The 21,058-nt window shown below is 41.4% G+C and overlaps 1 protein-coding gene across 7 annotated transcripts; it reads right to left on the bottom strand.

Moving 5' to 3' along the window:
* Nucleotides 1-189: 189 nt before the first annotated feature.
* Nucleotides 190-6,175, bottom strand: LOC130718224 (MATH domain and coiled-coil domain-containing protein At3g58210-like). Of its 7 annotated transcripts, XM_057568747.1 has the most exons (7): nt 6,151-6,175; nt 5,995-6,078; nt 5,844-5,915; nt 2,134-2,180; nt 1,875-2,014; nt 1,529-1,683; nt 190-1,182 (listed from the first exon to the last, which is right to left on the bottom strand). In XM_057568747.1, the coding sequence occupies exons 1-7, from the start codon at nt 6,158-6,160 to the stop codon at nt 350-352; spliced, it is 1,341 nt and encodes a 446-aa protein (XP_057424730.1). In that variant the 5' UTR covers nt 6,161-6,175; the 3' UTR covers nt 190-349. The 7 variants fall into 7 exon arrangements, with proteins under 7 accessions (XP_057424730.1, XP_057424731.1, XP_057424733.1 ...); XM_057568748.1 differs by lacking the exon at nt 2,134-2,180 and having other exon boundaries at nt 1,875-2,010; XM_057568750.1 differs by lacking the exons at nt 2,134-2,180; nt 6,151-6,175 and having other exon boundaries at nt 5,995-6,073.
* Nucleotides 6,176-21,058: the final 14,883 nt, after the last annotated feature.

The raw sequence follows: 21,058 nt of genomic DNA, 5'->3' as shown, positions 1-21,058 counted from the left end.
ATTGGAGAAGGAAATAACTAAAATCGAGTAGTTCAGTTATAACTGCTACTTGAACCACACTAAACCAGAATGTTAACTAACTCTAACTGACAAGTAGCTAACTAACAGTTTGTAACTAATCTGCTGAACTAATTCTTAGCTAAGTAACCAAGCTTATTTACAATGTGCCTATACTTTAATACTGATTAATGCACAATAGATTACATTTTACTTACATGCATAAAAGAAAGGAAAATAACATGTATGTCTTGATTATAATGTTACACACACAAGCTATAGTTTGTCCATAATTTGTGCGGAAAAAAGCTCCTTCACCAAAAGTATCAGGTATCATGCATAGTACAATTAATTAAAACATAGCATAACCTATTGGAGCATCTACATTCATTGCTTGGAAACCATTTCTTACTTCTGACAAGCCTCTCTTTGCAACCTTAAACTCCTCTTCTGCAGCAGCTAGTTCTCCCCTCTGCTTCCTCATTTTAAGCTCCAAAGCAATCACCTTGTCAGTTAGTTTCCTCAGCTGTTGTAACTTTTTCAAATTTGCTTTCACGCCCAATGCGGATTGAACATACGGCTCCAACCAAGCCAAGTCAAATCCTGAGGACTTGACAAGTTCCTCCCATAATCCTTGAAGGTACTTGCAGTCATCTTCACTTATGTCCTTCACTTTCTTCGTCTTAAGGAAATGTAGAACTCGGCCCAAAGATGTGAATGCCCATTGTCTGAACAAACGAGAGCTCTTCGTCTGGCTCTGAATCAGGGAAGGGCGCCGTTTGCATACCCCTTCCAACAGTGGGAAAAGGGCTTGTTCTTCTGGCTTTAAACTCTCCAAATCCATTAGTTCTGTTAGTGTTGCCAAATCTGAACTACCTTGAATTTCCCCTTCCCTTCGACTAGATCCTGATGAGGTTTTGGGACTAGGTGTGGTGTCCCTCTCATCCGAGGGACGTTGATTTGTTGCTTGATCAAATTTGGAACCATTGGTTGGAGTTGAATTTGGAAGATTCAGGGAGTAGATGTCTTGAATCTTAGTAAATCCAAAAGCAGAGACACAAATATTAACTTCAATAATGCATGTGTCACTCACAAGATACCCTTGTTTACGGTCATACAAGTCATCCAGATTCAGGAAAAATGAACCCCAGCAACGATGTCCTCCATTGAACTTCTGTTTAGTCTCTGAAAAAGTATACATATATGAGATTAATGGATATGCATTTTTAATATAAAGAAGTTTTACTGGGACATTCAATCATTATGCCCAGCAGAAATGCATGTGTAAAAGAAGTATACATTGACAGGGGTGCATCAACCATTGAAGAAAATGAACTCCAAATATACATATCAAGAATCTTAGTACCATTTTATGTTAAAATTTGGATTTGACTAATTCTATGTCAAACATTTATATATGAGAGTTGCTCTACTAATCATAAGACTTGATCATATTAATAGTTAATGTGAGACTTCGCAACATACTCAAACAACAAAAACGATACAGAGAAAAGTAAGATCTGGTTGGAACCTTTCACAATGGAGTTCTTCCTGTCCACCTGATTAATTAGAACTAAATTGAAAAACGTGTTTCTGCTCCATCCAAACGGGGGCAAAGAATCAACAACCATCAAGTACAATGAAAAATGCTTCACATCCCTCCTGAGTGGACACACGAGGATCCTCCTGGGACAACAAACAACATCATCAGTTAAAGTACTTACAATAATGAACAAATACACCAGATTGGGGAAATTTGGTTTCTCAGAAGTGCATATACTCCTTTTTCTTTTATCAGCTGCACAATTTATCAGGATTTGCTATCCGAAAATAAACAAATTCTTCATGAATATAAACTCATATTTTCAGTTAAGTACCATGTGTAACCGCGGATTACGAATTTCTTGGAGCTCAATTTCAAGGTATCCTGTTTTGAGAAATCTTCAATCCTCCATGTGAATTTCTCAAAATTAACATCCGTAGCCAGCTCATTCACCATTCTTTTATGAACATCTATCTGGCGCACAACCATGAAGAAAAGAAAAGAAAAGAGAGAAAAGAGAGAAAATAAATTATCTCTCCAATATAATAATAAATCAAAATAACAAGCATGTAATGGAATCAATGTGTTTATACCAGTCCAAATGTGCTGTTTGCAGCCGCCAAGGAGAGAAAGATAGGCTCTAAAAGAGCATAGAATGGAAGTAAAACAGAGAGAGTAATGAATATGGAAGTAAAGTCAAGTCAAGAAGATTCATTTGGAATGACATCAAAGCAAGCTAGTATATTTAATGATCAGTGGAAAATGTCAAACTGATGATATACCTGTGTTAGGCAATTGCAAGGAAAGAAACTTGCGCAGGTTTTGGATGTGAGGTAATTACTTGCAACAAAAGTAGTCTTTAACGGTTTATTCCTCCTTTGAAAAAAAAAACTTGCCTAGTTTTATATAACTTAGTTCAGAGCATGAATCGTGCAAAAGAATATTAAATTAAAACTAGTAAAATTTAATTAGTTCAGGGAAGTGACAACTGAGTGTAGGTGATCTCAGAGTTTTTGTGCTGTCTCCATCGCATGAAGTATATGCATGTTGATGATATGATTTTTTAGAAAGATGTCAACGTGTTTTGCAAGCAAACTATCCAATTTCAGTAATTTGTGATTTGGAAACAGATACGACTATTCATTCAATGGACATTTCATATTGGTATTTAATCAAGTATGACCGGCCAACATGGTTGGTGGGGTGGGTTCGATTTAGACAAAATGTGAACTTGTCAACTTATCAAAAAAATTTCTTTGACACCTCTCCACTTCCACCTCGTGCAGAGAGACAAGGAAGAAAGGAGAGAGCATTGAGATATATGACATGTGATGTGATAGAAAAAAAAAAGATAGAATAAGAATATAAATGAGAATGAGATAGGAAAGAATATGAGCATATCATAACTCCTCGACTTATGTAGAGTTCTTTTCATTTGTCTTAGTTTGAATTGAGAGATTTAATGGATTTTTAAAATAAATTCGACAAAAGGCACAAATTTTTTAAAAAGGGACACAAGAGGTCGTGGCAAAGGGAGGGTTGGTTTCAGACCAAAAGGAAATTATCAGGTGCCGAAGAGCATAAATCGACAAGTTTCAATCGGTGAAGATGCCTCGGCGCTAGGTAAACATGAGTAATCCAAATCATGCTAAGTGTTGGCACCGGAAAATGTCTGCACTAGCGTGAAAAATCTAAGCCATAAAGAAGTTTCACCAAGATCTTTCATCTCAAAATTCTTATCTAGAAATCTCTTGGTTTCATGCAATAAACTTATATTGATACTAGCAAACCAAGCAAGATCTCATATGTTGTTCCATTGTCTTGGATTGTCTACATTTTAGCTAAGTGTTTATGTGGCAAGATGTGGGACACGATGTTGCAGCATCTTGGATGTAACATTTGTCCTTGTGGGCCTGCTGTGTGTGGTTAAGTGTTTTATCTCAGAAGCGTTGGATTGATCAAGTGGTCAACAAGCTAGGGTTGTTATAAGGCTTCTGCGTGTTGTATAATGGATATGCTAAGTGTGATCAAATTGATTCCAGCAGATTTGATCTAACGGTTGTTTGTGGAAGGTTTATCTTTTGTTAAAATCTTAGTAATTAGAGCTTTGTTGCTGCTTTAAAAAGATAGACTTCATGTTTGTGTTATGGACTCTTTGTTGCTCAAGCCCATCAAAGACAAGGCCTGAGGAACTGCTATATATGAAGACCAAGACCTAGCTGATAGGTCACGAATTTTGAAGCAGAGAAAAGATTACGTTTTCTTGTGAGTTCATACTGTGTACTTTGTTGTAACTCTCTTAGCAGCGTTTACTGAATCTGGTTAGACTGAGAGTGGTGTGTGTGGTATGTCTGATCGTGTGATCTGTATTTACTCTGATTGTAAGGAATCAATTAATGTGGTAGTGATTGTGTGAGAAAGTGAGAGGGGCTCTCATACACAGGGGGAGGACTAAGTAATAAGACACTATAGAAATAGGAAAAGGGGCTATGAATATGCGATATTCATCTAAGACCTTGTGTACTTGATTATTTGATATAGTGGATTATCTTTCTCGGGTGAAAACCCTTCAGACGTAAGTGATTTTGCACCGAACTGGGTTAACAATTATGTGTGTTCTTTTGCAGTTAAATTACATTCTGTCAAATTTGTTTTTCTGATTGTAATATGTTATACAAGATGTCTTAGACATTGTGTAAAACATTTGTCCTTACGTGTGCCAGAATTTCATCATCGACATATGAAACCTTAAAAATATGCTAACTCCAACAGAACTTGTGGTATATATAATCATCAATAATATTGATCTCAAAGGCAAACGAGATCACTTGAAAAAAAATTGAAATACCATAGTCGAGATGCTTGTTTGAGCCCATAGATGGATCTCTTAAGTTTACAATCCAAAATCTCTAAGTCTCTTCACACAAAGTTATCTAGTTGTGCCATTGATTTGATAAGTGCCGAATTTACGTGATTTTCCATATTAGAATCGTCACTTATTTGATCTTAACATATGATTTATTCCCCAAACTATCTCTCATTTGCATAAGTTGTAAATATTTAGATTTTAGTAGTATTTTGTCTTAAATATAATCTTAACTATAATTAAACTTACTTTTTGATTTTAGGAGAAATATTGATGAAGAACCAAGCAATTAAGTGAAAGTTGAAGATCTAGAAAAAGGGTGGCACTTAGCCCCATTTCTGGCGCTTAGCACCATTTGGACAGGGGAAAACCCATCTTTGAAGGTAGCCTGCGCTTAGCGCCATTTAAGGTGGTTCAGATTATTTTAAAGTGGCGCTTAGCACCAAAAGTGGCGCTTGGCGTCAATTGCTCGATCTGCTTCATTTAAAAGCTCGAATTGAACAGAGAAAAAGGACCTTTTGCCATTCTTCAGATTTCAAGAGAGGGAACTCGACCAGAACAGAGAAGAGACTTAGGTGCACAGGTTCTTGATCATCCGACGAGCTAGGAATGGTTCTAGGACGTCACGGGTCACCGCTTTCACTTTAGTTTCCCTCTGGTAATCTTTGTAAGCAATCCATGGCTATGGGTTGCTAAGTTTCGTTTGTTGGATTTGGATGTAGCCTTTCACTATGATGTGTTCCTCTTGATTTCTACATGTAATATAGTTTCTATCACATGATTCAATGGTTGTCTCTTGTTCTTAATGTTACTAGGATTTATCCCGTGCGATGCACGGTCGCCCGATTTTTATTTTGTTAACATACATTAAACAAATTCATGAATGGCTTATTTATAGATGGGGTCAACAACGTTAGGGGTCTTACGCATCTAAAAATAATGAAATCAGCTTGCGGTTTATTTAGTGGATTCATTGTGATCTGCTATATCTACAAATATTTGCATCCTTTTAGTGAGCACATAATCTACAACTTGTGTGGAAAATATATCAAGCTTAAATTGTCTATGCTTCTTATTTAGTGATTTTCTACTCTGTCACGTAAATTTTGTTGTGGTGAGCTCTAGCAACAATGATTTTGTTGTAATTAATCACATTATCTAAATTTTTTCAAAGCTTGGAGTATAAATTTTTTCCAGCACTCTTTTAACTGAGGTTAGGCATATGGGTATGTACAATTTCAATAAGGTAGAAGGTTGAGGTCTATATTAGGCATACAACATAATGTAAAAGACGACATTATTGACTGAAATTTAAGTAAATCCGCCAAATCTAAACACAACTTTATGACTAATAAGCTGGGTGGACAACATGTTGTGCATAATTGCATTTGTTTATGGAGTAACATGTTGTGTATGATTTCAAAGAAAAAACGAAACCTGGTGGAAACTCGGCCATTGAATGAGTTGCAGTTTGAATCGAGCCTTGGTCAGACAACTGCCATTGAACCACTGGTGCATTTCAAAGACAAAAAATCACTTTCAGCTGGAACATGTATGTGATCAATAAGATAAGAGAAAAAAAACTCACTGGAATCAACTCTTCTGCGCGATTGTTTTCCCTTCAATTGGGTATGTGGACCAGTAGCTCGATCCCTCTTTCTTGTTCTTCCAGCTATACCAATATGAGATGAAGATATAATAATTGAATTGAATGCTAATTACATAGACACTTAATGACACTAACCTTGCTTCATGTTAGATAGCCGACCATGGGAGAAATCCAATCGGTTAGTGACATCTGTAAGAAAAGTAAAGAACTATTATATAGATAAGTTCTGGAAGAATCTAGCTGAACTATTATATGTGATGTGTCTCTGTAGTAATAAATTGACATTACCTACCTATGAGTGCATAAGTATACTTTACCGGCTATATTATAATAGACTACAATCTATTCTAATTGTATAGGGTATATTTTATTATTTTAGTAATGAATAGACTGATTTGGATCAATTCAATGGACTTTTAATATTTAACAATGATGATAAGGATTTGAGATTCTCATTAAAATTAGGCTATTATCTTATGCATTTCTGTGATAAGTTAATAGATGAATACATAGATATATATATAGTATTTTTCGCAGCAATAAGTGATACCAAGTTGCTTGAAAAAGCAAGCATAACTCAGCTATCCTGACGGAGCAAAATCAGTTGTGATTATAACATGAAAAAGCATATCTACCATGCCAAATCAGTCCATTTATTGTATTCAATTTGTTTGTATTATCAATAATGCATAATCAGTTAATAAAGGATCTTCACAAAGTAAGGAAATCTGAATGATAGGGGTAGCATATTTGAATTATCAGTTAATAAATGATCTTCACAAAGCTTATCATATTTGAGAATAATGAAGAACCCCACGTTGAACCAATGTGCACTGGATTGTCATTCTACAATGACAATTTCACATCCCTCAATTCATTCACATATATAAATAACTGTATAAAAGCTTGAGTGAAACCACTTGAAGCGAACTGATTAAACCCAGCAAAAGGTGATAGAAAAGATTGGACAAGTTCCATTACACATAACACATAACATAATTATATAGATAGTCAAACAGGTTCAGAACATAGCATCTGCTGGTACCACCAGTTACATGACAAAGATGCCCATGGATTACATCAGGAATATAGCAGACTTAAAACAACATTAGATTGGAGTGTGTAATTGTACTCAGAGAACAGTGACAGTTTACAATCCATGCAACAAAAAGACATAATTGACTTAGACAATCCTATATATAAAATATAACATTATCAAAAAAGTTTGGCTGATGTTCTATATGACATTCTTCATCATTTGTATGCTCAACAGGTCACATAGAGTCTGCAACATCCTCTTATATTGACTGACAAGTACCTCAGTCAGATGAAACTTCATCATCGGACAACACAATTATTTCATTACCATCCACCACTTTGTCCATTTCATTCACATCACCACTGATATGAACATCAACCTTGACCTCTCTATTGATTCCACATATATCCAAATTATCATCCATGTCTTCATCTGCAGAAGAATGCATGACTTCCACCACAGCGCTGATGTCTTCCTCATAATTTACAGCGCTGATGTCTTCACCAATGATATCTAAAGCACCCATCTTGTCATCCTCAACATCAGCAGTCGTATTCTTTCCATTCCCTGCCTTGGAGAGGTGTGCTGAGGCAACAATCTTATCAGTTTTCTTAGCATTTGCTTCATCAGCAGCCACTAATTCAGAATCTTCAACATCTATGACAAACTGGTCAGCAACAGGTTCATTCAAATTCTGCTTTAAATCACCCAGCACATATTATAGTCCTAGCCACAATCACTAATGGCTGGCTTTCAACAATAAACTATATGTTGTGTGAGTAAGCCAAGCAATGTAAAGAATTATTGAACACACTCCTCTAGAAATTTACTTAGCTGAGAAGTATACAATTTTGGATCATTTCTAAAGTGGTCAACATGGGGTGAGGACACAAAATTGCATGCCCTCACATCATGTCCAGCCCTATGCTGTGCCTCCACAAATGATTCCACTGAAACAGCGGGTATAACTATGTCTGCGAAACTATACGTGTATAACTGCAGACAACTTGGTTGCTTTGTTGATAACATGCTCAAAAATTTAGAGAGCCTCCTACACTTGAATAAGATCATTCAAGTTAGGAGCATAGATTTCAAATGATAAATTACTACAAAATGAATAGTTTTCTTTATAATAAAGCCAACCATATATGTATACATAAATTGAATATTTATGTATGATCTCCATTATGAAATTTCTATACCAAATTTCTCAATGACTGGCCATATCCTGAGAACCAACACAAGAGATAGCTAATGCAACAAACTATTCTATTATAGGTGAAAAGAGCAATTGCAACATCTTTTCAGTTGTAGATTTCACTAAATCTTAAATTTATAACATTCCCCTTCAGAAACAACATTGCAAGAGAACATATTTCCATAGTAACTCTTATTCAAGCTTCATTCCAGAGTTTTAACAACAATACAACCACTTAATAGGCTTATAAGCTCCTGTGCTCTCACATTTGAATCTCTATTGTTAATTGCTACCCATTGAAGTATGATGGTAGTTTGTTATCAACTTAGTCTTATCAACAATGGTCTAATACCCACATAATCTAGAAGAAAAATGATTCGAGTCATCACCTATTCACAGTTGGGAGATACATAATAACCTCAAAAAATTTCTTTAGTATCAATATCGAATCTGCTTTTGTTGCTGCAGTTTTGGGTCATGCAGCTGCATCACTGCTAATTGATACTTTAATGCCGGATTAATCACAGAATACACGTCCTTTTGTAGAGACCCTATTCTTGTTGAGAAACGCTGCAGAGAAACCAATTGCCTAGACCTGATAAGATAATCAGATAATTAACATCAATCCCAACTATTATTCATCATTTCAAGATAGGAAAGTAAGGAACATATTATCAGTGGACAGAAATGCTCAATTACAATGCATGAGATGGACAAAAATGCTCAATTATTTTCATGAGAGGCAAATGAGGAGATTTCTAGATATTTTCAGGCATTTGAACATCATAATGCCATTTTCTGAGGCATTGGAGCAAATTCCCACATATGACAAGTACATAAAAGAGCTTTTGAAGAAAAAGGACAAATTGAAAGCAATATAGGAAGATGAGGTGATCTGGATCAATGGACGTTGTAGTGCAATTCTGCAACGCTTACCACCTCCAAAGCATAGAAGTTCTAAGAGTCTTATCTTGCCCGTTAAACTTGATAATAATCAATCATGTAATGCACTGATAGACTCTGGGGCTACCATCAATTTAATGCCCCTTTCTTTGTTGAAGAGGTTGGGAGATGTGGAAGTAGAGCCTACAAGGATGATGCTGCAACTAGCTGACAAGTTAGTCAAATTACGTCATGGAGTTGCAAAGAATTTGACTGTAATGGTAGAGCAGCTGAATTTCCCAATAGACTTTGTGGTTGTAGATGTTACTGAAGACAAGAAGATCCCAATCATCTCAGGTATGCCATTCATTATAGCTGCTAGGACATCGTTTTATTTGGATACTAGGATCCTGAAGGTGAGACAAGGCGAAGATGAGGTACATTTTACAGTTTTTAGTGATAATCATCACTAACAAAGCAAAGGTATGGTTTCTTTAAGGCTTAATTGCACTTTTGGTCCTTGATGTAACACGATTGTGCAAAAGTGATCCCACATGTTTAAAACGAGCGGTCAACGTCCCTAACGTTTGTGTCGTGAACAATTTAAGTCCCTCAGTCCAATTCCGTTAGTTGACTAACGGAATGTGCTGATGTGTGCTTCATTAATTGATGTGGCATATTGTGTCACCACGCCATATAGATAAATTATTAGTAAAACATTTTCTAAAATAATTTTTTTCCAACCTCTTCGTCATCCTAGAAAATCACTCTTTGACTCTTCATCCTCATACTCATCTTCAGAAAGAAAAAAAAACCCAAAAATGCTAATCACGCTATTTTCGTCATCCTCTTACTCTAACACAACCATGGTCACACCACCTCCATCCCACCTCTCAGCAATCCCACTAATAACACCAATTTGGGTGACAGTGAGAGGGAAGAAGAACCCAACCCCACCACTGCAACCCCATAAGTCAAGAACCCAACCCATAACCCCTAACCCCAACAACGGCAGCAGCGTCAACAACAACGACATAAGAGGAGAATAATGAAGTTGCAGATCCATCAGTTTGAGAGGAAGAACTCGTCCTTAGAGGAGAGGACAGCGTCTTGACGAAATCGAAGGTGGAGGATAATGGTGTTGCAGATCCATTATCTGATTTGATTTTCTCGAAGCTCAAAATTATAGCAATTTCCCATCGCACACCATATCGAACCCTAAATTACTGGATTACGAGCCCTAGCCCTAACATGAGGTGAATCGCCCAAAATCAATCACACCCAGTCAACACCGCACTAATCGGGCAGCTTTGTCATGCCGCTTCCAACTGTTGTTGCTACAGTGTTTGTGTTGTTGTTGTTATTATGGTCGTGGGGTTGGGCTTCTCTGCTTCTAGGTTGCGGGCTGTTGCGATGTGTAGTTGTTGTGGCTAGGGTGGTAGGGGTGGGGGTAGGGATACTACTTTGGTTAGCAAATTGGAAATTTTCTTGTTAGATTGCAGCTATATGTAACTTTCTCTACAAAAATAAAATGAAGAGGATATGTTGCAAATAACCGTTCTGAAATTTTGTTACGTAACAAATTTATAGATCTCTTTTTAAATTGGAAGTGTCATTTTGTTTTTTGTTTTTTGTTTTTGTTTTTTCTGTTAAAGGAAGTGTCTTTTTAAATTGGATTTGCTAACCAGATTTCTAGTTCCAGATATGAGAAAAAGAACAATTCTTTCAAAGTTGTAATAATGGGTTTGGTTTCGATTTTAGTCTAAGTTTTGATTTGTGGGTTTGGTTGAAGAAGATGAAAGATGAAGATGGAAAATGATTTTCTTCTTGAAGAACATTGAAGAGGCAAGTTGAAGATGATTTTGTGCAAGATGAAGGTTGTTGATAAGTTTTCTAGGTTTTGGTTGAAGTAGATGAATGTTGAAGATGATTTTCAAGTTGAAGAAGAAGAGAGATAAAGATTGAGAATGAAGTTTTTAATTTTGGGGAAAAATGTTTTATTCATTTTTTTTATCTACATGGCGTGGTGAGACAATATGCCACATCAATTAATGAAGCACACATCAGCACATTCCGTTAGTCAACTAACATAATTGGACTTAAATTGTTCACGGCACAAACGTTAGGGACGCTGACCGCTCGTTTTAAACATGTGGGATCACTTTTGCACAATCGTGTTATATTAGGGACTAAAAGTGCAATTAAGCCTTTCTTTATTTAAAAGTGTTGGTTTTGATTTGGAAAAATTATGTGATGAGCACGATCCATCATCATCTTCAATTGATGCATCAAATCACTTGTCTGAGCTTGAAAATGCAAAAACTAAACATTCTGAACTTATAAACTGTGATTTTGATCCTAAAGAGGATGTGAAGGATGGATTAGGGAAGAAAAGAAGGATAAGAAAGAAGAAAAAGTTTTCTAAGGTGTGGAAGGTTGTTACTACTTGTGAAAAGTGCTTTAAAGAACTTCTGAAAAAGGAGAAGGAGCCAAAGAGGAAGAAGGGAACCATTCTTCCCTCTTGTCTTCGGTCTCCTTGACAAATTGAATTTCAAAGCGTTAAGCTATTGACGTTAAAGAAGCGCTTCCTGGGAGGCAACCTAGTGTTTTGATGTGATTTTCTTGTTTTTATGTGTTTTAGTAAGTTTTTGTGTAAATCTTAGAAGTTGTACTTAAATATGTGTATTTATGTTCTTCAAAAGTTTAAATTAGTGTGTTGAGTGTGCTCAAAGGCTTTGGAAGCAATGGAATTGATGAACTTTGAATTCGAGGGAATGACTTGTGAGAATGCACGAAATTTTAGTGACACTTGGGTCTTGAGAGATTTCTGTGCAAAATCTGAGTTTAAGGATTGTTACAGGTCCAATTTAGTGTTTATCATGCATAGGGATAAATAATGTGCAAAATTTGTGTGTTTAGCAAAATTGGAGGTGATGAGTTGTGAGATAGTATAAATTGGACTTTGAATGGAACCTAAGGTGACTTTTGTTCTACATATGCTTAAAATGTCACTTTTAAGCATTGCACAAGTTTATTATGGCATTTGTATATGTTTGGATTGATTGACATGTAATAGAAGTGACCATATCAAAATTTAGCCAATTAAGTTATGAAAGTACTTGAAACTTATCTTTGGAAGCCTTAGACTTTGAATATTTGGTTAATTGTCCTTGATTGTTGAATTTGCGCCTTAGACATGTTTCAAATGATGAATAAGGGTGAATGAACCTACTGATATGCTTTAAAAATTAAAAGCTTATGATTTGACATGTCTACTTGTGAATTGAAGAGAATTGAGTTTTTGAAGTAGATATCAACTTGATGCTTGAATGATAAATTTGTGAGTAGAAGATTGTGCTTGGAATTGATGTGAGCAAGTTTTGATAAATATTTTAAGAGTTCTGATGGAAGAGATTAGTGTTAGTCCTACCTAAGACAAAAAGTAGGTGAGGGACTTGTGAAAAACAGAGTTTTTACCGTCAAAATTAATGCATACCATTTTTGTGAAAATAGCGCTCAATGCATGATATATGGCCACTCATCCTTCTCCTTCTCCTTGTTTCTAACTTTTTTTCTCTCCTTCTTCCCACGTGGTTCATGGTTTAAGAAAGTTTCTCCCTTCTATTTTCAATTCCACGAATTTAAACTTTCAGATTTAGGGATTCTTAAATTTCTGGTTGTGAAGTGATATTGAACTGTTTAAGCATGAATTTCTCATGTGGATTTCAATCCTTAATAAATGGCATGGACCCTAGGATGTTTAATTGATTTATCTTATGAACCCTAGAACTGAATTGGGGATTTGTGATTCTTTGGGTTCAATGGTTAATTGAATGTTTTATTATGAAATTGACACTACATTGTAGAAGGATTGTCTAATTTGGTGAAGAAACTCACGTCTTTTGTGTCAAAATTCAATGAACCATTGTAGTGCACACTAGGTGTTTGATGATTTGTGTAAGTGAAACATGTTTTGAAATTTCTTGAGGATAATTAGGGGATTAAATTCTGAAATTTGAGACTTGAGAACCTAATATTTTCTATCATGTTCTAGTGAGTTTGGTATATAATTGTTCTGTCCAAGAACATAGAGATGAGGTACGGTACCCATAGTGAGAGGATCGTGATGTGAGAATCTAGAGAGAGTAAGAGCGTAACCGCTTAGAGAGAGAAAGTAACTGAATTTCAAGTTTGTATTTCTCAAATGAGCTAAGAGTCCCTTATAATTGGTATCCGCTCCCTATTTATAGATTCGGGGATTGGGCTTGGCGCCCTTGAGTTCTCATAATAGGCCAGTTGAGCCTCCCGGGAAAAAGCCCAACTCACTGGCTTCGCACGTCGCCCCATGCTGGCGCGCCTGGGCGAGGGACCCTAGGGTCTCGCCCAGTCCACAAGTCCACAAGACACCGAGCTCGAAGCATGAGAGCTGAGTGTGTATTTTAAAGAAAAAGTAGATACAAGGCGGCAATCACAAGTAAGTTACCTAATGTTAAAACCTAACGACTTAAAATGATTGCCAACATGGCTTGATAACTAGAGCCTAGGACTAATTCTTTGATTTTCCCGACGAACTCCTTTGATCCCATGAGTCCACAAGTTGGCTTGTGGGGCGACAGTGCTCGGATCCCTCGCCTCGTTCCAGCAATGATCGCCGTGGATCACGATGAAGCGACGCGTGTAAGCCACATGTAACGCATTAGGATAGCCCAAGGTCCAACGAATCTTTACAAAATCTTAACTGCTATCTCCAATATGTCCCTTCAAATCACAATAAAGCCTGCCAATTTGAATTTAAACCAATGAACTTCAGCGGTTGCAACTTTCACTTATTGTCGTTCCCGTTCCCCCAAAAACTGCGTCACGTTCTCCTAGTGTAATCATTCCACCTTACCACGATGGGACACGATTTCCCAACTGCTACCCACTTTAACTTTTAAATCCCCCTTGTTTCATCATTCACCACTTCTGAGATCCTTACATCCAGCAAAAAACTTTTACCCTAGCACCTTACCCTATCTTCACTCCATTCTTCTCCTTCGGCGATAATGACTACCCCACGTCGTGCTAAAAAATCTTCTCGATCCCGAAGCATGGCCTCTACGCCTCCGCCTCTAGTTGACCTTCCTCCCTGCGGAGGACTTCCCCTGGGCGAGGGGGAGATCACCGCTTTCTGGCGCCGGGTGTTTGCCACCCTCCCAGAGTCCGCGGATAAAACCCCCGTCCAAAAGGCCATTTGCCAAACTTCTGAATTGTCCTCTGATGAGTCTGTTACTGAGATGGCCCGCCAGGCTTTTGGGTTTTGCTATGAGAAATCTCTCGAAGAGGTTCTTGTCACCGGGAGATGCTTATCGATCCGCCGGCCCTGGTAGCACCGTGCGGTCGATCATGGAGTGGAGAGACCCCACTTCTTTTATGTCTACGAATATCTGTTCCTTGATCTAGGAATCAAACTGCCCTTCTCCCCTTTTATTCGCCAAGTTATGAAGGAAATCAACGTGGCCCCCTGCCAACTAAATCAGAACGCCTGGGCCTTCGCTCGTTGTTTTGAGATTATCTGCGATGTCGTTGGCCTTGAACCAAAAACCGCCCACTTCTTTTACTTCTACGTTGTGGAGCCGAAGTCCCTAGGGTGGGTTTCCCTGAAATCACGCACAGGCCGCCAGCGTCTCCACCCCTACAAGAGCAACGTTAAGATGGGACCCGGGGCGCCGATACTTATGTATAACTGTGCATCCCACTTATCCTGAGGCTTTCACCCTTCGGGACGAGACTGCCCTGTTTCCCTTCTACTGGACCAAGAGCCCTCGCGATGTTCCGCCGCCGTCAGATGCGTCGCTGAGTGATGGAGATAAAATCATCCTTAACTTTCTCGCTGGGCTGGCGGTCCTTGAGTGCTCCCAATTGCTCGAGGTCGCTCGCAATAACACCCTTGGTTCATTCCTGGGAGGAATTAATTTTACTAAAACCGAACAGGAGCGTGCCCTGGCCGCCGAAATCTTCGAATTTCCTCCCGTCTTCAACACGAACGGAAGTAAGAGGAAACGCACTGCCGCGGATGCCGACACCGAGACCACCGCCCTCTCCCCAAGGAAACGGGTACGCGGATTTGCATCAGTTGAGCCTGTGCTGCCCTCTCCTGTGGCCGGCGGGGCAATGCCACACACTGCAGTTCCTAGGTCTAGCGAACCCACGCCTGATGTTGTCATTCCTCCGGAGGCTGACGTGCCGGCGCCGGGTTTTACCATCAACACCACTCTTCCCTCTTTGGCGGAAGATTCCCACAAATCCAAAGAAGCTGACCTTGGCACAGACGGAGAAACTATAGCTGCCCCCCCTCTGCTGAAGAAGAGAAAAAAGAGAACCAAGGGGGTCAAAACTGCCAAAACCGACAAGTCATCTGTTCCTCACCAGGATGTGGCGGGCGAGGATGTATTGAACCCTAAAGGCAGTGAGGCGGAAACCTCGTCCCTTCTTAAGGAGACTCCCATTGGACAAGGCGTCTCCAAGAACGCCCCTTCTCACCATGCATCCCAACAAGCTGAGGTAAGCTCTCCCAGAGCTTCCCAACCCATGAAACGGCTCGTAACGACAAGGATCAAGCTCCTGCTGTCTTGCCCTCTCTTCGCCCCTGTTCTCCTGCTGTCAGTCATCCGAACGTTGTCGAGGAAGAAAACTCCCCTCCAAACCAGAAACCTACTCCCGTCGACTTCATGTTGTCTGATCCCTTCTTTGATAATATGAAAGGAGCTGAGAATTCCGACCTTGATGGCGTGGCAGAAGAAGCCATCTCAAGCCTTCTACGCGCGGGGTGTCTCTTTGCCCAGTTATCCCAAGATTCAGCCTTTGCGACTGAAGTTGAAGAGCTCCACCAGAAGGCTGAAAGTTATCGTCTCGCCACACTTGAGGCGTACGGAGAGCGTGACAGGTTGCTGACTCAGGTGGCGGCCCAAATAACTAAGCTGACCAACTTGGGAATCGAGATGAACGGTCTCGAGGCCGACTTATCCGCCTGTGAAGAGAGAATAGAGGACTTAAAGGATGAGCGGGACGATTTGCAGAAGGAGTTGGAGGCGAAGACCGAGGCAATCGCCGTGAGTAGGGCCGCCTGTATCGCCAAAGATTAGGAGATAGCGGCCCTGCGCAGCGAATTGGCGTTGTCGAATGAGACTCTCGCCGAAGTGAAGAATCAACTCGCGACAAAAATCAAAGCTGTTGCGGAAATGGAAACATGGGCGGTCTCTGAAGCCAAAACCCTTCGAGCGAGGTTGGAGGTCGAAGCTGCTATTGAGGCTGTAGACGGGCGCGGTCACGGTTTCTTCCTCGCCAAAGCCCAGGTCCAGTACCTTTATGAGGGAATAGATCTCAGCGGAATGGGAGGCTTCAAGAAGATTACCCCTGAGGGTTTGGTCGGCCCTGACGATCCTCCAGGCTTCGACGCCGCATACTTTGCGGCTGCTGAAAACGCAGGGAAAACGGAGAATGTTAATATAACTTAAATATTCTGTATTGATTTTTCCTTACCCCTTTGTACCTAATGTTGTTTTGCGTTTAATGAACAGAATTTCGCTATAGTTTCGCTTGTCTTATTTTATTCATCGCGCTGCCGTGTTTCCTTCATTCGTTCGTTTCATGCCTTTGGATTTAGTCGTCGGGTAGCGATTTTGAGTGTGTACCAAAGAAAGCTAGGACTTTCGCTCAGTTTTGAACCGAGGCTTTATTCACACCGTATTTCCCGTACGATCAGGTGCGGCCTTGCCAGTTTTGTCCTGGCAAGGACTTATGACTGCTTGGGACTCAATGGCCATATGGGTTGCCCGAGACTTAGCCTAGCTTTGGGTTCTCGCTCATATTTCGTGGAGGTTTTGCTCGCCCATGTTTCGGTGAGACCTTTGGGATAAGTAACGTATCCGCACACATCGCCAACGAGTGATCAGCGATTCGCGCTGGACTTTTCGGAGCAATCCTTAGACATCAAGGTAGTGTTGGGATCGCCACCTTCAGGGAATTTTTCCCACCAGACGACCGTGACATTTTGGCTGAGTTGCTAATCGTGTAGCAGCGGTTCGTGTCGGACTTTCCGGAGCGATCCCCAGACATCAAGGTCGTGTTGGGATCGCCACCTTCAGGGAATTTTTCCCACCGGGCGACCGTGATAATTAGGTCGAGCTAGGAGTATTGCTGGGAATATCCTTTTGTATTTGATCGTAGAATGAGATTTTACATTTATTGAGAGATGCCTCATTAAAAAACTCCCGCGATGGAGAAAAAGAGTGCATCTTTATTTTTATCCTAGTTTTGCAGTCCTCCCGCCGCATCCTTGCTCCTGTCCTTGGCTTTTTTCCCCAAATCAAATCACCACGCCAATCACCTCGTCCTTCGTCTCCAACGTGCTCGCCTCCCAATCGTTGTCATAGCAGGGCTGGTCCATCCTCCAGCTCGCCCCAGAGTAGCGCGGGATCTCGCATATCTTACCTTTCCTCTTGTCGCGCTTAGTTGCCCTTGGTTTAACAATTGTCGCCCCCACGGGTTTCCAATACCCCGCTTTTCCTTTTCCCTTATCCTCGCGGCGGCAAGTCGGGCTCCTTTTCCCTACCTTTGGCTCTTCTCGAGGTTGCTCGAGCACCTCGTGACCATTTCGCTCGCCGCCCGCGCGCTGAAAACCCTGTTGCTTCGTCATTTGCTCCACTGCCCCTTTTTCATTTCTTTCTTTTTGGCCTGTCCCCAAGAGAGTTGGCTTCCTAAATCTCGACAGCCCCCAAAACGTCGCGTCCTTCTGACTCCAACTGAAGAGGTTAAAATTGTCCTCTACCAGCTTTTCCAGGCGCCTTTCCTGATTGGTCATGAGCCTGGGCTCGATTGCGAGCACACCTTTGCTGAACTTATACTCCTCCAAACCTGCTATTACATTTTCCCAGCGCTCCTCCGCATGTGCATCCGTGAACTGTTCGTCCCTTCCTGTCATGTCCCCTGGCCTTCTTTGACCTTGGTTGTTCCTCAGCCTTTCTATCTTCCGATCGATCATTTGCTCTAGCCTTCCTAGTTCGTCTTCCCCCTGATCCTGCACGCCCGGACCATCTTGTTTGCCCTCCAAAAGCTCAATCTCGTGGCACTTGTGTCCCTCGCCGGCTCCCTTTTTTCCATACAAACTAAGACAGTTGTTATAACACTCCCTTGCTCTCCTCTGATCAACCGCGATTTTTCCCACCTTTCCACAGATCAGAGGATACTTCACCGCCAAGTGAGCCGTTGAAATTACCGCCCAAAGACGGTTGAGCGTGTTCCGTCCAATAATGACATTGTAGGATGCCACGACCCGCAATACCAAATACCGAACGCGCAGAAGCTTGGCGTTTTCATCAACACCAAAAACCGTATCCAAATCCAAGTAACCGCGCACCCAGACCTGCTCTCCTGAAAAACCTACCAAAGTTCCAGTATATGGCATCAAGTCCTTGTCTGTCAAACCCAACTGATCAAACGCATCACCGTAGATAATGTCTGCAGAACTTCCCTGGTCTAAAAGAACCCTTCGCACATTAAAGTTGTTGATTCTTACCATTACTACCACAGGATCGTCTTTATGCGTCTTGATTCCCTCAAAATCTGCTGATGATATCACGATATCTGGGTGATGAAAACAAAATGGGGCTTCATACTCTCTTACTAATGTCACCGCCCTTACATGCCTTCGTCTCGCCGAGGCTGTGTCGCCACCTCCACCAAAGCCACCTCGATCGTATTTATTGTCCCAACTGGTGGCTAGAGATCCTTGTTGAAGGTCTCTTCCGCCCCCTTCTTCCTTGTTGCCAGCGTTTCTTTATTGTCAGAAGTCGGCGTTCGACGGCGATCATCCCGCCTGCGATTATCTTGCTGGCGGTCCCCTTTGTATCGATTCCCTTGTTGTCGTTCGCCGCGCCAACGGTCAACGCGGTCGTTTAACTGCGAGCGTCCCGCCCGAATTAGCCTTTCAATCTCGTTCTTTAAAGTGAAACAGTCTCTAGTGTCATGACCCGCCGAGTGGTGGTACTCGCACCACTTTGTTTTGTCCACCGCCACTCGAGGCGGGTCAGTCTCCTTCTCACCCGCCTCGACCGCATGCGTCGCCTTGACCTTCCGAAGTAGTTCTGTCAAATGCGCGTTTAGACTCTTCCCTGACTACTCACGCCTGCGGGAGTCGGTCTGATGCCACGGGCGACGGCGTTCGAAGCTTTTCTTCCTAGGGTACAACAGTTCCTTCGCAGTCCTTTCCCCTGACTTTATCTTCTTATCTCGCCGCCTACCACCTTCTCCTCTCTCTTTACTTGGTTTGCCTTCCGACGATGCATCTCTCTGATCGCCCTCCTTTTGTGTTTTTTGCACGTTTACGTTTGAAAGCATCATCCTCCTCGTCCAAAATGTAAGTGTTTGCCCGCGCGCGGATCTCCGCCATCGACCGAGTCGGCTTTCGACTCAACTTACTGTTCAGCTTTCCTGGTTGTAACTCGTTCTTGAAAGCACGTGCACAAGCATGCAGTTCTGACTCCTCAATGTTAACAGACGCCGTGTTGAATCGTTTCATGTATTGCTTCAGAGTTTCCCCATCCGACTGGCACATGTTGTATAAGTCCTCTATCATAACCTGCTTGCTCTTGCTCGCAGAAAACTGAACAAGGAACTTGGACGAGAAATCGCGGAAGTTCGTGATAGATCCGCGAGGCAAGGTCGTGAACTACGCCATCGCTGTGCCTTTAAAAGTTGACGGGAACATTCTGCATTTCACCGCGTCATAAGCTGCACTTATCACCATCTTCGTGTTGAAATACAGCAGGTGCTCCTTGGGATCGGCCTTGCCGCTATATGCATCCAGAACGAGGTTCTTCATGTTATCCGGAATAGCCACCTCCCTTACCGCTGCCGAGAACGGCTCAAACTCCGCCACGACTTCGGTTTCCCGCTCTCCTTCATCTTGTTGCTCGACTCGATAATACTCCAACTGCTCTTGTTGGTAATCGTTCCGCTGCCGAATGTCATCGACACTTCGGATCAGACGTTGCCAATCTCGACCGGTGATCGGAGCTTGTTGCGGCGGTGTTTCTCCCCGTGAGGCTCCTGGCGAGTGTGTTGGTGACCTCTGTTGCTCCGGTGAGGACGGCGGAGAAGGCAAAGGGGGTGTTGGAGAAGGAGGAGGTGGAGGCGGTGAAGGAGTCAATTGCTGGGACTCGTCACGGCGGACCTGTTCCCGTCGTGGCCTGCCTCTCACGCGACGCGACGGAGAACCGCGTCGCTGCTCCTGCTCTCCGTCGCGTCTCCGACGACGTGTGTCTCCATCAGACTTCACAGGCGAACCAAGAATTAAACCAAAATTCCAGAAAACTGAAGAGAATTGCATGGAAAATCGAACTTCTCTCAACCAAATCACAATCCACATGTCCGGGAATCGAAATCTACTGATCCCCACAGACGACGCCAAATGTTCTATCTTAGAACATAGAGATGAGGTACGGTACCCATAGTGAGAGGATCGTGATGTGAGAATCTAGAGAGAGTAAGAGCGTAACCGCTTAGAGAGATAAAGTAACTGAATTTCAAGTTTGTATTTCTCAAATGAGCTAAGAGTCCCTTACAATTGGTATCCGCTCCCTATTTATAGATTCGGGGATTGGGCTTGGCGCCCTTGACTTCTCATAATGGGCCGTTGGGCCTCCCGGGAAAAGGCCCAACTCCCTGGCTTCGCATGTCGCCTCATGCTGGCGCGCCTGGGCGAGGGACCCTAGGGTCTCGCCCAGTCCAATAATTAAATGTCACTTGTTGAAAACTATTGAGTTGACATGAGCGACATGATTCCTCAATGTTGTTTGTTGGTTTCTAATTAAGGATTGATGTGTTACTTTGGTTGAAATCATTGATGATATGAATCTTGCTTAAACCGAATTGGTTTCTTGTTT

Source organism: Lotus japonicus, chromosome 5 (genome assembly GCF_012489685.1).
Source record: "Lotus japonicus ecotype B-129 chromosome 5, LjGifu_v1.2".
Taxonomy (NCBI): Eukaryota; Viridiplantae; Streptophyta; class Magnoliopsida; order Fabales; family Fabaceae; genus Lotus; species Lotus japonicus.
This window is presented reverse-complemented; position numbering and strand designations above follow the sequence as displayed.

What these genes read in the sequence shown, in the direction of transcription:
- LOC130718224 (XM_057568747.1), bottom strand. An exon ending in GCGCAGAAGAGTTGATTCCA is followed by an intron (nt 5,916 to 5,994) that starts GTGAGTTTTTTT and finishes GAAATGCACCAG; the next exon opens with TGGTTCAATGGCAGTTGTCT. An exon ending in CAAACAGCACATTTGGACTG is followed by an intron (nt 2,015 to 2,133) that starts GTATAAACACAT and finishes GTTGTGCGCCAG; the next exon opens with ATAGATGTTCATAAAAGAAT.